This window comes from Phocoena phocoena, chromosome 20 (genome assembly GCF_963924675.1).
Source record: "Phocoena phocoena chromosome 20, mPhoPho1.1, whole genome shotgun sequence".
Lineage (NCBI taxonomy): Eukaryota > Metazoa > Chordata > Mammalia > Artiodactyla > Phocoenidae > Phocoena > Phocoena phocoena.
In genome coordinates this window covers 45,470,773-45,487,633 of record NC_089238.1, presented here as the reverse complement: position 1 = coordinate 45,487,633, position 16,861 = coordinate 45,470,773, and the positions used below count along the sequence as shown (strand labels likewise).

The following is a 16,861-nucleotide window of genomic DNA, read 5'->3' as shown; positions in this document are numbered from 1 at the left end:
GCACAGTTCAAACCCATGTTGGTCAAGAGTCAACTGTCTGTAGTTAAAAATACTCTACTGTATACTTGAAAGTTGCTAGGAGAGTAGATCTTCAAAGTTCTCATCGTAAGAAATAGAAAATTTGTAACTCATGTATGTTGATGAATGTTAACCAGTCTTATTGTGGTGATCATTCTGCAATATATACATATACTGAACCATTATGCTGTACACCTGAAACTAATACAATGTCAATTTTTAAAAAATAAAGCAGAAATTGATGAGTTAGAAACAGAAAAAACAAAAAGTAAACCAAAAAAGCTGGTTCTTTGAAAATTAATCAACAAAATAGAAATAGTTAACCTGATTTTTAAAAGAAAGTACAAACACACAAAAGAAACTAACTCAAAACAGGAAATTTTTTTAAATCATGAGACTACATGATTTTACAATTTTATGGAAAAAAAATTCTAATAAAATTTAGATGAACAAAGTAACACTCTAACTAAATATACTAAAACTGACACGAATAGAAACAAAAGCTCTAAACAAATGAATTTTGTAAAAAGAAATAAAGGAAATCATAAATAAGTTCCCCTGCCAACAACACACCAGGCTCAGCTTGTTTCACAAAGCAGTCTACCAAAGCTTAAAGATCAGATGATGCAAATGCTATTTACACTCCTTCAGCACACAGGGGAAAAAAAGAAAACATCCAAATTATTTTAATAAAGCAAATATAAAATTGATTCCAAAACTAGATAAATACTGCTCAATAAAACTATAGACCAATTTCACTTATAAATATTAATGTAAATATTGTAACTACTATTAGCAAACAGAATCCAATAATCCATCAAGATCAAGCAGTGCTTATTTCAGAAATGTAAGAGGAGTTCAATATTAGGAAAACCATTAATACAACTAATCACATTAATAGAGCTAAAGAGAAAAATATGCTTATCTTCACAGATTTCAAAAAATGGAAAAATGAACACTCATTTATGTTTTTAAAAGCCTCAAAAATAGGAATACCTCATTAATATAAATAAAAATAATGAAATAAACTTTTAAAAACTCAGCAGCTGATATAATGGGGAAACACCAGAGCTCCAGTTCTCAAAGTGTGGTATGTGGACCCAACCAAGACATTATTTCCCCTTTTCACTATGTTACTAGTGAATGTTATGTAAAAGCAGTGGGCAAAATTGCTGATGTCTCAGCACAAATCATGGTAGTGGCAACAAACTATACTAGTAGTCATTCTTCATCACACATATCAGAGTGGGGGGAGGGGAAGCCATTTTTACCTATGAATACCTTTGATGAAGTAGTAAACATGAGGAATTTTATTGTCTCAACCCTTGAGTATGTCTTTAATATTCTAGGTGAAGAAATGGGAACTACACATGAAGCACTTCTGCTGCATATCCAAGTAGGATGGCTGTATCCAGGAAGCATATCTGCGACTGAGTTGTAAACCGAAGTGGTGCATTTTTCATGGAACACCATTTTCACTTTAAAGAACGACCAGCAGACAAACTATAGTTACTCAGACTTGAGTAATTTTGACAGATATTTTTTCAAAAATTGATAAAGTGAGCTGTCACTTCAAGGAAAACAACTGACAATATTTGCTGCCATGATAAAATTCAAGCACTCAAGTGAAAATCAGAATTTTAGAAAAATTTTGTCCACCACCATGAGCATGACAGCTTCTCAGTACTTAGAGTTCTCTGATGAGATTAGTGGGGATGTTTAAAAATGTGATTTATTTTTGATACCATATAATCAAATGTGTCAACATTTGCAAGATGTACAAAATTCAATGAACTGATATTTTCCAAATGACAAATTCATGGTGTTACAAAACCACATGTGGGTAAGTGACCCTCTCAAAGTGCAAGACAGACCAGTGGATGTTAGTGTAACAGAGTATAAAATGTTATTAATATAGTTTAAGATTCTTCATTGCAACCAACTTTTAAGAAACTATTACCTGTCACATTCTAGAGTAGCATCAAAGAATATCCATAATTACATAAAGAAGTTGTTAAATACTCCTCCATTTCTCAACCACATAGCCTTGAGGCCAGATTTTAAGTACTTCAATCAAAACTGTGTCACAACAGACTGAATGTAAGAACAGATATGAGATTCTAGCCATCTTCTATAATAAAGACAAAAAAAAAAGATTTGCAAAAATGTAAACAATGCCATGCTTCTCACTAAATTTTGTTTTGAAAGTTATTTTTCATAAAAAATATTTACATTGACATATAATGGTTTTATCATTATTTTTGAATTAACAAACAAAATTTTTCTCAGTTTTAATTTCTGATATGGAAAATATCAACAGATAAACTCCCATAAACTAAAGTTCTTTGGATTCCTCAATAATTTTTAAGAGCGTAAAGGGGTCTTGACACCAAAAATCTTGAGAACCACAGCACTGCAGACATTCCCACTAAGGTCAGGATGACATCAGGTCTAGGCAGAAAATATAAAAGATGAAACTGGCACATGCTGTGCCAGAAAGTATCAAAGACTGTTTGAATTATGTAAAAAATGACATAGTATCAACTTGAAGGAGTCTCTCTCCCACACACCCATGTCAAATAGGATAATTCAAGCATCAAGTAAGAACAATAATTGTAATTGATTAAGATACATCAAACAGGGCTTCCCTGGTGGCGCGGTGGTTGAGAGTCCGCCTGCCGATGCAGGAGACACAGGTTCGTGCCCCAGTCCGGAAGGATCCCACATGCTGCGGAGCAGCTGGGCCCGTGAGCCATGGCCACTGAGCCTGCGCGTTCAGGGCCTGTGCTCCGCAACAGGAGGGGCCACAACAGTGAGAGGCCCGCATACCGCAAAAAAAAAAAAAAAAAAAAAAAGATACATCAAATATATAACCACCCATGAGGCCCTAGAGATAGTTTAGAAAAAACAACTGCAAAAAAAATTTTTGTCACCCCTGGAGGTTGCTAAGACACCAACTTACTTATCTGAAAACTGATAAGGTGTTTTTTAAAATTAAGCATTTATAAGACCAGAAACCATAAAACTCCTAGAAGAAAATATAGGCAGAACACTCTTTGATATAAACTGTAGTAATATATATTTTTTGATCTGTCTCCTACTGCAAAGGAATCAGAAGCAAACAAATGGGACCTAATTAAACTTAAAAGCTTTTACACAGCAAAGGAAACCATCAACAAAATAAAAAACCACCTACTGAATGGGAGAAGGTATTTGCAAATGATATGACCAATAAGGGATTAATATCTGAAATATGTAACTCAATACCAAAAAAAAACCAACCAACCTAATTTTAAAATGGGCAGAAGATCTGAATAGGCATTTTTCCAAAGACATACAGATGGCCAACAGGCACATGGAAAGATGCCCAACATGGCTAATCATCAAGAGAAACGCAAATCAAAACCACAACGAGATCTCAGGTACCTCACAGCTGTCAGAATGGCTATCATCAAAACGACCACATGTAACAAATGTTGGCAAGGACGTGGAGAAAAGGGAACCATTGTACGTTGTTGGTGGGAATGTAAATTGGTGTAGCCACTATGAAAAACAGTGTGGAGGGTTCTCAAAAACTAAATATAGAACTATCATGTGATCCACCAATTCCACTCCTAGGTATTTATCTAAAGAAAACAAAAACACTAATTTAAAAATATGCATGCACCCCAAAGTCCATAGCAGCATTATTTACAATAGCCAAGAATATGGAAGCAACCTAAGTGCCCATCAATATGAGTGGGTAAAGAAGATGTGGTATACATATACAATGGAATACTACTCAGCCATAAAAAAGATTGAAATTTTGCCATTTGCAGCAACATGGATGAACCTAGAGAATATTATGCTTAGTGAAATAAGTCAGGCAGAGAAAGGCAAATACCGAATGTTATCATTTATATGTGGACTCTAAAATTAAACTAGTGAATATAATAAAAAAGAAACTGAGTGACAGATATAGAGAACAAACTAGTGGTTACCAGTGGGGAAAGGAAAGAGGGGAGGGGGAAATAGGGGTAGGGGATTAAGAGATACAGACTACTATGTATAAAATAAATAAGCTACAAGGATATATTGTACAGCACAGGGAATATAGCCAATATTTTATAATAACTATAAATGGAGTATAAACTATAAAAATTTTGAATCACTATGTTGTATACCTGAAACTAATACAATATTGCAAATCAACTATACCTCAATAAAAAAATTAAATTTTTTAAAAATTAAGCATTTCTCCAGCTTTTTCTGAACAAACTGCTTCAGGAAGAAACAAATAGTTGATGACCTCAAGAACATATTATAAAGTCCAATTAGTACAGAAGAAATGTGGTCAGAAAACCACTAATTTGCAACCCCTAATAGAGCTAAAAATCAGTATTCAATAGAAGCTAATGCTATTAAGTGAAAGGTTGACAGAAAACTTAGTAGTGTAAAAATAAAATTGATATCTGAATCTCTGACTAACCCTAATGTCACTGAGAGGGGGCAACCAGCCATTTTGTGCTTTGTGGCGTGATAGAAAAGGAAGTACACAACACCACTTATGAAGTATCCTTGCCAAAAGCAATCAATTCTCTAGATCTAACTACCATTTTATAGACAATGTGTGGCATACATACAAGTTAAAATAATCAGCCAAACCCAGAATGTGGAAAACTACAGGACAGTTAAATTAGCATGGAAAAGAAAATGTTGGGAGACGGACTCAATAGATGGAGAGACTTTGGAGACATATTAAGTAAATGCAATGTGTGAGCCTTATTCGGATCCTTATTTGAGTCAACTGTAAAAAGCCATTTTTGAGACAATCTGGAAAAATTAAACACAGACTAAGTATTGGATGATATTTTGTTAGGTGTGATATCTGTTAGAGATATTTCATGAATTTGCTTCAAAATACTCCAAAAAAAAAAGTGGAGGATAAAATAAGTTCAGAAAAATGTGGACAGTTATGGTAACTGCGTGAGGGTATGGGGGGCTGTTATCTAATTTTAATGCTGTATATGTTTGAAAGTTTTCTATAATAAAAACACAAAATCAAATAGTATTCTATAGACACCTATATTGACAATATTAGATACAAAATAAGTATATGTCATAGTGCCTTGCCCTTGAGTTTATAATTCTGGCAAGAAAATGAGAGAATGGAGAAAAAAAAGAAAGAACAATGTAAGTAATGTTCAAATGGAATATAATCTTTAATAAATTCTCAACTATGTTGTACACCTGAAACTTATATAATATTGTGCATCAACTATATCTCAATAATATATATATATATATATATATATATAAAATACTGCAAATAAAATGTTCCAGAGAGCAGAAAAATCAACCAATCAAAAATTTTCAAGTTGAATGACCCAAGCAGTAAGTGAAGTAAAAACAGCTCCAGGACGAGATTAACATTACTTGAGTTACAGGATAGTTGCAGGAATGATGTTTACTCTAACAACAAAAAAAAAGAAATTCATTAGGATATCTGTGCTTGTTTCGAATTTTCTCAGCTAGTCTAGTATAAAAACTAAATTTTCAGTCCTGGAGTTCACTGGAAACAGAATAGAACTCCCAAAATTCTAGACAGTAAAAGCACATCTGCCTTGCCCAGTAAATTAATTTGGTGTTGATGCACACAATCTTAAATCCTAAACTCTTAAAGAGAAAAAAGATGTAGATACACATGTAAACAAAATAGGTTTATCCACAAAGATATGTAGACTTTTCAAAATAAAAGTATCTTTTTAGCATAGTATACGTAGAGAAAAAGAACAATCTCTACAAATGTGTTCCTTAACTATATCATAACAAATTTAAGCCACAAATCAACCATGTGGCTGCAATATTAAATATTATTAAATCCCTGGTAACAGGCTAAACTGATGCTCCTGCACTTGGTATAAATGAACATAGAATGATTACACCTAGTTAATCTACTAAGACACTCTGTAAAAACACAACGGTCAAGATCTTGAGAAAATTAGAAGAACACTATTATGGGTACAATTTGTAAATGAGTACGCAACCTATATATGAACATAAGCAGATTACACTTTTAAATAAAATTTTCAATTGAGTGAAATTAAATGCAAACCTATGCTCAGTGACAGATAATTTCTAAATATTTTCACTAGTAAAGAACAGTTGGCATCTTCCATATCTGTGGCTATAAAGCAGCTTCACCTCTTCCCAAAACATTCCAGTATAAACCTGTACTTATCCAAAGATAAATTACCTTCATCTTCTGTATTGACCAAAACTAAGAAAAAACAAATAACAGAATGGGGGGGAGGGCAGGGGAATCCCTTCTTATTCAAAAATTTTATATAAACTATTTTATATAAACTAAAGAATGCATTGATTGGAAGCACAAAATAATAAATAACTTATTACAAATTTATTGAGGATTATTGTTTTAATTACATGCCCTAAAACATACCAACATATTGTAAGTGACTATATGTAGTATCAAGTTTTTAGTTTTTTGCTACTTGGCCATTAGGCCAACCGGAAAAACATTTACCATCCAAATAGAAATTTATTAGGAAATATTGAAATTTTTGTTTTATAATTAGTTCTACTAAGATCATCCAGAAATAAGTTTTAATCTAACTTAAAAAAAAAAAAAAGGTGGGGAGGCCTATTATCAAATAATTGAGTCTCTCTTTTCAATAGTAACTATGTTGTAAACAAATTTTCAGCCAGGCCTTGGCTATCTGTACCATCTAAGTATAATAATTTTTCATCATTTTAATAAAGGATAATATCTATATTAAGTCTAAGTTTTGTTCAAATTGTATTAAACAGATTACAAAGGAAATTTAAGACGTAATTGTACCAGTGTAATTAGTAAATGTTTTTATTTTTTTAGAACATAAAAATTAACAGAAAACCTCTCACACTTTGGTTAAAATCTTTGTAAGGAGGTACTGGTTTTATAAAAAGTAATAATCATTTACTGCTTGAGACAATTTTAAAAACTGAAACAAAACTAAAAATCTCCTTTTTTGTACTTTCACCTCAAAAGCAAAAATATACTAAACGAAATATGTTGCCCTTTTTAAAAAATCAATGAAAAGTATTAAATATTTAAACATGGAAAATAAGATTTTGATTGGGTTTATAATCAATATTTTCATTTCTAAAAATGTGAGGTATTAACTGATTTCATATACCCATACCACATATAACAGTACCGTAACTAACGTTAAAACTATTCAATTAATGACCTCATCTGGAAATAAAAGATACGGTTTAAATATTTAAAAGACCCAGTATTCTCATCAAAGATAAGTAAAATAACAAAAGCATAATAAACATGTTTTTTCCAACTATCCTAATATCTTGCTTCTTTCATTACACTCCAAGATCTTTGGAGTAGAAAAAAATTTTTAATGCCAATCTTTTTAAACAAAATAATTAAAGATAGAGAAAGTCCACAAATTTGGATTTTAAATTTATTCAGAAAAGATACTGTTAACACATTTAAATATTTATGTGACATTAGGATAATATATAAAAGCCCTCACTAAAATACAAAACTGACTTTTCTCTTAGGGAGAACAAAAATCAATACTGAAGAAAGTAAATGTGTAAGACCTCTTTCTCTAAGTTTGTTAGGAAACACATTTGTGATGTTTAAATTTTCTGGCTGTTAAAAATTCCTTTCATAAAGCATCACAATTGGGACTTGCCCGGTGGTGCAGTGGTTAAGAATCCGCCTGCCAATGCAGGGGACACAGGTTTGATCCCTGGTCCGGGAAGATCACACATGCCGCGGAGCAACTAAGGCCGCATGCCACAACTTCTGAGCCAGCGCTCTAGAGCCCGTGAGCCTCAACTACTGAGCCTGCATGCCATAACTACTGAAGCCCACGCACCTAGAGCCTGTGCTCCGCAACAAGAGAAGCCACCGCAATGAGAAGCCCGCACAACGCAACAAAGAGTAGCTCCCCCCGCCGCCACTAGAGAAAGCCCACACGAAGGAACGAAGACCCAACGCAGCCATAAATAAATAAACAGCATCACAATTAAGTTAAAAATCTCAAAATCTACTAAAAAGAATTTTTTTAAGAACAGTAACTAACTTGATAAACTATACAAATCGTCTCTCATCTTATGGTCCTCCTCTATTTTTTTATTCATTTTTCAGACAGCATTTTTCCTTCCCTTTTTCTTAAAGAGAAATTCTTATAAATCATTGGTACCTGTCAGCTACATCCAGTTTAATATGAACTTTCCTCAAGTTGTATCTCACCTCTAGAGCAAATTTGAATCCAATAAACCAGATGAACAGCAACTGATCCCAAACACTGGATTAAAAACCAAAATACACTCTAACATACACCAGGTATGTTACATATTCCAACACAGGTTAATGTTAAAAACAACTAAGCATTCAATACTTATCTGAGGGGCTTAAAAGAAAGTGCTAGTACCAGAACCTGGACCTAGGCTTTCAACTTCATTCTAATCAAATAGTTAAGTAAAAACAAACTGAGTCATTGTACTGGACCAAATCAACCAAGGCATAAAGACTATTAAGCACAAAATGGTTTCCCAAGAGTGGTTTTTGATTCTCTCTTGGTAACCAATTTTTCTATCAGATTTCTACCATTATACAACTATAAAAGCTTCCATAAAGTCACAAGAAGAAAATCACATTTCTTTCAGAAATCTACCTCTAGTACTCCACACCCTCCCTGACAAGAAGTACATCTACCCTCTTCCTCCCTCCCTTAAGTACTCAATTTCTTTCCTGAAGCAGAGCTTCCATAAATATTGCAATATTAAGGACTAAATTTTAATGAATACAAATCAGAGGAAATGAAGGAACGTTAACTCCCATTCAAACCTTCCTTTAAAAAAAATGCGTTTCCAAGTTATATTTTTAACTTCTCCCATGATTCTCTTTAAAAAACTGAACACAAAATCTCTCTGCTAATGACTTTATTCATAAATCTATAATGGAACTCAAAATAGCAAAGAACATGAAAAAATTCAGGTTAATATTTGTCAACCAAATACATCAAAGAATATATTTACTTTTCATATAACTAACAAAAATGTCTAAAATGCACATGTGACAATACACATATTCTTCACTTTGCAGAATTTCAAAGTAACAAAGATCCGCTTAATTCAATTGGCCAGAATAGGCCATTTATACTGACAAATACATATAATCCAAAAGAAATCAAACGTAATTGATAAAGTAACGATCTCATGGTTAATCTTCTGGTAAAGTGCTACTTTCATACTGAAAAAAAGAATTAATGAAAATTTTAAAAATTTTAATGTTATACCATCATTCTGAAAGTGTTAAAATTTCTCTTCAGTACTCACTACATTCATCACATACACATGTCCACATCATGAGACCATAAACATTACTTTGCAATTTAAAAAAATCTTTTTGCTCACAGATTATTTCCCAGAAGTTAAAAATTACATACCATTGCTAAGTGAAACTTTTCACTCATATAGGAGTGTTTCAGACATAATAATTTTTCATTTTTTTAAACATGATCTTTGGGTTCGAAGCTGTCTTGATATCCTTTCTAGTTGGATGGTTGTGGTTAAGTAAAATATTTATAAAACAGCACAGCAGCTTCATTTAAACCACAGAAGTAAACCGGATCGATGGCCTAAAGGCAATGAATGGCATGTATCAAGATGTCTGGCATGATGAATTCCACATATCCATAACTGACATGGTCAGTATTAAAGGCAATTAGTGTTGCTGAGTAGTGGCTCACCTCCTTTCATCAAAGACCTCTATCAATTCAGTAACAGTATTAGCCACTGAAAGAAAATTAGTTGGAAAAAAAATCTAATCTGAATGAAGGCACACAGGTGCAAATCTTAAGCAGATAAATAAGACCAACTGCATAAACTGCATATGCAAGCATGGGTGTGTCCACCCCAAGCTCATACACACTTCTCATGTTTGAGGTTGAATATCATCACTGCATATATTCTACCACATAGAAAACTCTATGTCTGTGAGTGTATATACCCTAGAGGTCAGAACTAGCTGATGGCTTTCCAGAAAAAATGAAACTTTAAATGATGCAAAAGTTGGCCTTTCCTCAAAATAAAAGGTTTTAAATCAATACAAAGGGATGCAATACCAGTGGAAACTGAAAGATGCCATGAAGTTAAATCTCAGAAAGGACAAGTTCAACTTCATAACTGAAGGCTGCTGATGATTTCTTCTCTCTCTCCTTGAATAATCAAATGCAAATGCCTTTTAGCAATGGTAGCATTCAAATCCCACAAAAAATCAAGTAGTGTGCCCTTAAGGAGCACCTCCATTGGCACAAACTGTAAAACCTGCTGGGGTGCATCAGAGTTAACCAAAGCGCTCAACAATTCATTCACATTCTGCAGATACTGGAAAACTGGGTTTGGAAGGTCTTGATAACCAACACAAAGCAGGACTGCACAAGTCTTCAGGGGCTCGGAAGAGGTGGGACAAGAAAACGTGATGAATCTAAAACAGCTGTGGAGTACAAAGATCAAACCAGCCATAAATCTTGTAAAACAAGAAAGTACAGGCAAAATCATAATATCTCCTGTATGAAGCTGCTGCAATGAATGTAGAAGGCAGTCCAAAAATAACTTCTGGTAAGCTGGGTCTCCATCATGAAGCAATGAACAGCTAAAAGTCATGAGTTCAGCTGATTCCAAGAGTTGAACTTCCAATGGTGTATGTATTTTGACATGTTGGAGAGGTGGAAAACCCACAAGCAGGCACTTTACTTGGTTGCTGGGTTCTACATCCTGCTCATCCTGAAGGCATTTTGTAAGGCTAAACACCTCAGAAAATACCAATTCTTCAGAAAAAATGTGACAAGAACAACAATACTGCTGTTTTGGCCTAAATTTGGAATCCAAATTCAAGGCTCCTCCCAGTGACTTTTCAATTGCTTCATTAAGAGCCTTTAAAATTTCACCATCACAGAAAGGAGAACAGTTTACCCTTGGCAGTTTCTTTCCCTGTAAAATCTGCCATAAGTGGCACTCAAGATTGGAAGCTGTCCCTTCTAAAAGAGCACTTTGCCCAGGATGATATGCAGCATGTTCTTCAGCCCAACTATTAAAGTACCCTTTGGCCACCTTATCTTTCCATGAAAGGGTTTCCAGCATTTTCCTTTCATTGTAGGTTTTAAAATATCTGTTCCTCTGCCCAAACCATTTTGTATTTGTACTACAACCAATATTAGATTTTTTCACTAGCCAATTATTTCTGGAAAGAGGCTTCAATTGAAACTTTTGCATGAAATACTGAACAGCATAGTCCCTTAAACTATTCAGCTTTGCTTGTTCCCCTTTTCCCATGCACTCAAACAGACGAATGTTCTCGGAAATAGTCTCTAGCTGGTATTTATGAAAGAACACACAACATTCTTCATGTCTTTTAAGAAAAGATTCGGGAATCATGTGATGGGGAAAGAGAGCTTTCCTGGTCATTTCAGGCCCAAAATTCAGCACCATCTTAGATAAAAGAGGATAGATTGCCTCTCTTCCCTTATAGTAGAGACATACCACATAGACTTCTGAGTTTCCTGCCTTGCTGGTAGCAGGTTTGAAAACATGGACTTTGTCAAAAGAACAGTTTAGCAGGTACATCAGGTTTATGGAACAATGTTCAAACAAAGTAAACATCTTCAGAACAAAAGAGCCACCACTTCCAAGAGTCATCAGAGCAGTGACAGCTTCACAGTAATGCAAAGAAGAGACTAAAGCTTCTTGTTCACCTGGGTTTCCTTGGCAATCAAAACTTCCATCTGCAGTGATCAAGTGAATGGTATCCATGCTGCTTATGAAATTCTGAAGTCCAGTCAGATATTTCAAAGTCATGATATCGCCGGTGTTATCTGGACCAAAGTACCAGCAACGTAAGGTATTTGCAATAAGTCGGTCATCCATAATCATCATAAGATTGTCATTTGCTTCATGGTAGGGATTCAAAGTATTAGCCACCCAACTCCAATCACAGGGGAATCGATGGGATTTTAAGTAGTGATTGAGACTAGCTATAAAAGCTCCAGGAGCTTCACAAAGGTGTAGAGAATTCAGTTTTCCATTCTGAAAAGCTTCCTGTGGAATAAGTGGAAAGCTACACAAAATTTCATGAAACTTACACCATGCTTGAGTACAAAGTTCAGCGTTCACAGATTTTCTCACATGAGAAATTATTTTCCCAGCTTTATTAGTGAAAGCCGTGTGCTCATGCCACTCATCCAATTTCTTATCACTCAGTAGGTTTTTCACTTCATTTAGGGAGCTCTTCAAATCAAGAAACACATTGAATTCCGTGTGGTCACAGGTGAAAATCTCACTGGAATCTGGTAACTGCCACTCATCGTTAAGTGGCTTGCCATAAGAAAAGTTCTTGGCAAAGAGTTCAAAAATATCAGCAAGAATATCTGGGCTGAATGTCTCAGGACTTGAACCCAGTGGTAGCTTTCTGCACTTACTCATTTTCAAATTAAATTAAAATCTAGAAAAAGAAAACACACAATTAAATGAATCAAATTTATTAGTGAGTGAAATCTCATCCACAGCAAACTGGATCACAATCATGACAACCCACCAAAAATGGAAAGACTAATGTCAGCACAGTTCATTACATCATGAGGCAATTTGGAATAAAGAATAAAGGCTTTGCTATCCGATAGACCTGGGCTCAAATCCCAGCACTGCCATTTACAGCTTAGGAAGTGGCTGTGGGCAAATAACTCTACATCTCAGTTTCTTATTTAAAAAATTGAGGTATCCTTTTTTTAGATGAGGATAAAACATGCTAGCATATAAAAAGCACATACCAAAGAATATTCATCAGTGACTGGCAGCTCTTACTACCAAAGTAACGCACTGAGCTCCTCTCCAAAGTTCTCCTCTACCCATCACTGAGACACTGCCCACAGGGCCCCAAACACTTACTTAGACTAAGATTCATCCCTGAACGTGACCTTTGATCAAACTCTAACAAGTGACTTTTAGCTTTTTTTAGCTCCCTCCAAATCTCACTTCCTTCCAAGAGAGGTTCCTGCACCCAAACCCAGCACTGGTCCTGTTACCAGACCTCTCTGCCACCACCCACTTACTCACCTACGAAGATTGCCAAATATGTCCTCTGTCCAGATCTCACTCTCTTGCTAAATCACACACACACTTTGGTGGTACCAAATCGCCTTTACAGGCTACCAGCAAACACTCATCACCATATTGCTTGTCAACTGTGGTGTACCTGACAGGTTAGCCTCCTGATCAATGTTGAAACTGACCTATAGTTCACCCTGGCAGGTCTCTAAACTAGATTCCTGCTTTATATGGTTGGTCAGACAGCTCCATGCTTGTATTATAAAATATTATTTTTTGTCACAAAAACTTAATACACTTTGATAGAATAATTTTAAACTGAAGAAATATCCTTAATAATATACAAATTACAAATAGTAACCCTACATTCTGTGTTCTAACACTGCCTAAGAAACCAAAAACATCTGTCCAATGGAAAGGGATAGGGGTACAAGAGAAAGAAGCAAGGCTTAATGGCATAGTGTTGGAAAAGTTCTAAATTCCAACAGATACAGCAATGAGTATTACACGGTACTTGTTGGCACAATGTTAATCAATAGGTGCTTCAGTTCATGACTACTGCATTTACTTAGCATATTCACTACATTCTACACCAGTCTGAAGATTAAAATGGGAGATAAAGGTGAGCGAGCAATACAATAAACAAAATAACAGCCAGAAGACTGTATTCTATTAGCATTTGTACTCTGCTCTTAACACACTTTTTCATCCTTCTACATTTTTTTTTTTAAGCTGTACGTGGGCCTCTCACTGTTGTGGCCTCTCCCGTTGCAGAGCACAGGCTCCGGACGCGCAGGCCCAGCGGCCATGGCTCACGGGCCCAGCCGCTCCACAGCACATGGGATCTCCCCGGACCGGGGCACGAACCCGCGTCCCCTGCATCGGCAGGCGGACTCCCAACCACTGCACCACCAGGGAAGCCCTACATTTTGTTTAAATTATTTACAAGTCTGTCTACTCTACTAGCTTGTAAACTTCTTAAAGTAACAAGTATCTTCTTAGCCATTTCTGTTTGCCACCATATATTTACACATTGCACAAAAATTGCGGATAATCACAGTTACCCATTAATATATTTTTCTTACCTTAGATTTTTTTTTAACTGTTAGGAGCTATATTAGACAAACTTCTGAAAGATGGCAAAAAGAAGGCATTCACTAAAATCCTAAATAAAAGTAAATGAAAGTTTACTACAACAAGTTATTCTGTCCTAACTCACACTTTGCTAACTGGAAACTACAACTTTTAGATTTCAACTATATTCTATTTTGGAAAAAGTCTGATTTTAGTCATTAACTTCACATATTAATTAATGGTTGTAGGTAAGCTCTGAAATCTTACTTAAGCTAATAGGTAATTATTTTCACAGGAAAACAACTAAAGTGATTCAAACACTCCATTGTTCTTCCCGACTATACCTGTGGAACACAGACCAAAATTATATATTATATATTTATATATAAATTGTATATTATATTGAATAATGTTCAGGTCAATAATCCACAAATTATCCAAACATTGTTTCCTACTATCAAATTCCCAGAATCCAACTGCTTCTCACCCACCTCCAGCTATCAGCCTCCTGATTGTCAACTCTCTCCTGGATTACTCCCATAGCCTTCTCACTGGTCTCTTTGCTTCTACCCTTGCCTCCTACATTCTATTCTGAAACATAACCCACCACAGTAACTTTGTAAGACCTAAGTTAGATTGTATCCCTGCTCTGCTCAAAACTGGGCTGCAGTGGCTCCCCATCTCAAAGTAAGGGCCAAAGTCTTCACAGTAACTTACAAGGCCCTTGAATATGTCTGTCCTCCACCCCCACTCCGTCTCTAACCTAATTTTCTAGTACTACCCCTCTTACTAATTGTGTTCCAGCCACACAGGCTCTCTTGCTGTTCAGGTAAGACCTCAGACACACTGCAAGGGGCAAGTTTGTCTATGCACGAGTTAGTCCCTCCGCCTGGAATGCTCTTCCCTCAGATATCTGCATAGTTACTTCCCCTACCTCCTTCAAGAATTTACTCAAGTGTCACTTCCTCTGTGAAGCCTACCCTGACATCCTAATTTAAAATTGCATCTTGCATTACCAATGGTAAAGAACCTTGCTGTATTTTTTTTTTCTTTTTTCCATGGCACTCTTTTCCTTCTAACATATAATTTACTTATTTATGTTTACTGTTAACTGTCTTCCCAAAACTACAACCTAAGCTCCACATGGCAGGGATCTTTGTTTTCTTTACTCACTTATCCTTCCAAGAAGTTAGAACAGTAAGCACTCAGTACACAGTAAGCACTCAATAAGTATTTATCGAATAATTGAAGGGATATCAGATTAGCACAAAAGGCACTCCTCCGATTAGGTTCTGAATGTCTTAACAATGCACTTCAACGTCACTCTAGCACCGCAATGCTTAACAACAAAAATGCTTGTGGTTTACAGGATATAAGGTAAAAGTTTCCAGTATGTGTTCCTCTGTCCCTCTCATTAAGCACTCCAAAGAGCTTTGTGGCATCATAATTCTGCTACGAGGGTCAGTATTACCATTCTTGTTTTGCAGAGTCGAGTACTGAGTCATGTAGACCCCCTGCTCAAAGCCACGAAGGGAATACCCGCAAACTTCGCCGGCCTAACACAAAACCCGCAATATCTCATATACAATTGTTACTCCTCCAACACTTAAACGAGTTTTAGAAGTGTTTCCGCCAGCTCCTCCTCCTCCTAGCAACGGTGAAAATAATGCCTAGTGTGTATCCAGCGCTTTACTTTGGGCGAGGAGCACCCAAGACCTAAATTCCTCCGGTGAAAGTGAGTCCCAAGCTCTATTCGAACGGCCCGGTCCCTGACCCGGAGGAACTTCAGTTCCAGGCCCTGCCTAACCCACTGGAAAGTCGAAGGAGGACCCGGGCTCGGAACCAGGGCCTGGATTACCTTCGCTCACGCCCACCTCAGCCCCCAGAGTCTACAGAGGCTGCGCTTCACTCCCTCTCCTCACTCGAGGAGGGCATTCTCCACTTCCGCTCGTGGGGATGATTTCCGGGAGCGTCGCTCCTTCAGGCCTTCTGTGTCCCCGACACAGGGAAGGGAGGTGGCGCGCCGAGAGGCCGGGAAGGAGGCAGGGACCTGCCCTCCTTACTCTAGTGCTGCAGGACACGCGGAGCAGAAGCACTCCTCCAGGATGAGCCGCCGCCGAAAGTCGGCAGACGGCGGCCCGAGAGCCCGGACACACGCTCGCGCATGCGCCGCAAGGCCCGGCTGGCGTCACACGTCAACGTTACGCACGCCGGCGACTCTCGCAGCGCCGAGACCTCGGCTCTCTAGGTTTCGCTTCTCCGCAGGTGCGGAAGCTGGGAAACTCCAGCCTCCCGCCCCAAGGCTGCTATGGCAACTGCGCGCACAGACGGAGCGTCCTTTGGCCCTGCCCCCTCGAGAGTGGAGGCGTGGGATGGGGCGGGGCCAACCTGTCCGGGACACGCTGGCCCCGCCCACCTGGGCCCTGGGCAGAGGTTTTCTTTTGCCGTTGGGTAGAATTGAACTCCTAGTACTGCTTGACTTCAAACTGGTGCTCAGAAGAACATGAGAAAAGCCAAGCTAGGGAAACTACGAAATAACACTCTGTTATCTAACATACATATATTTATAAACCTATAAGAAAAGATAACCTCAGAAGAAAAATGGGAGATTTGAACAGGCCACCCAAAAACAGTAATATAGCCAATAAGGATATAGTAC

The 16,861-nt window shown here is 36.8% G+C and overlaps 1 protein-coding gene across 1 annotated transcript; it reads right to left on the bottom strand.

The window, feature by feature from the left end:
- Positions 1 to 8,954: 8,954 nt before the first annotated feature.
- CMTR2 (cap methyltransferase 2) lies at positions 8,955 to 16,142 on the bottom strand. Its single transcript, XM_065899326.1, has 2 exons — positions 16,061 to 16,142; positions 8,955 to 12,526 (listed from the first exon to the last, which is right to left on the bottom strand). The coding sequence occupies exon 2, from the start codon at positions 12,505 to 12,507 to the stop codon at positions 10,207 to 10,209; it is 2,301 nt and encodes a 766-aa protein (XP_065755398.1). The 5' UTR covers positions 12,508 to 12,526; positions 16,061 to 16,142; the 3' UTR covers positions 8,955 to 10,206.
- Between the last annotated feature and the right edge of the window lie 719 nt (positions 16,143 to 16,861).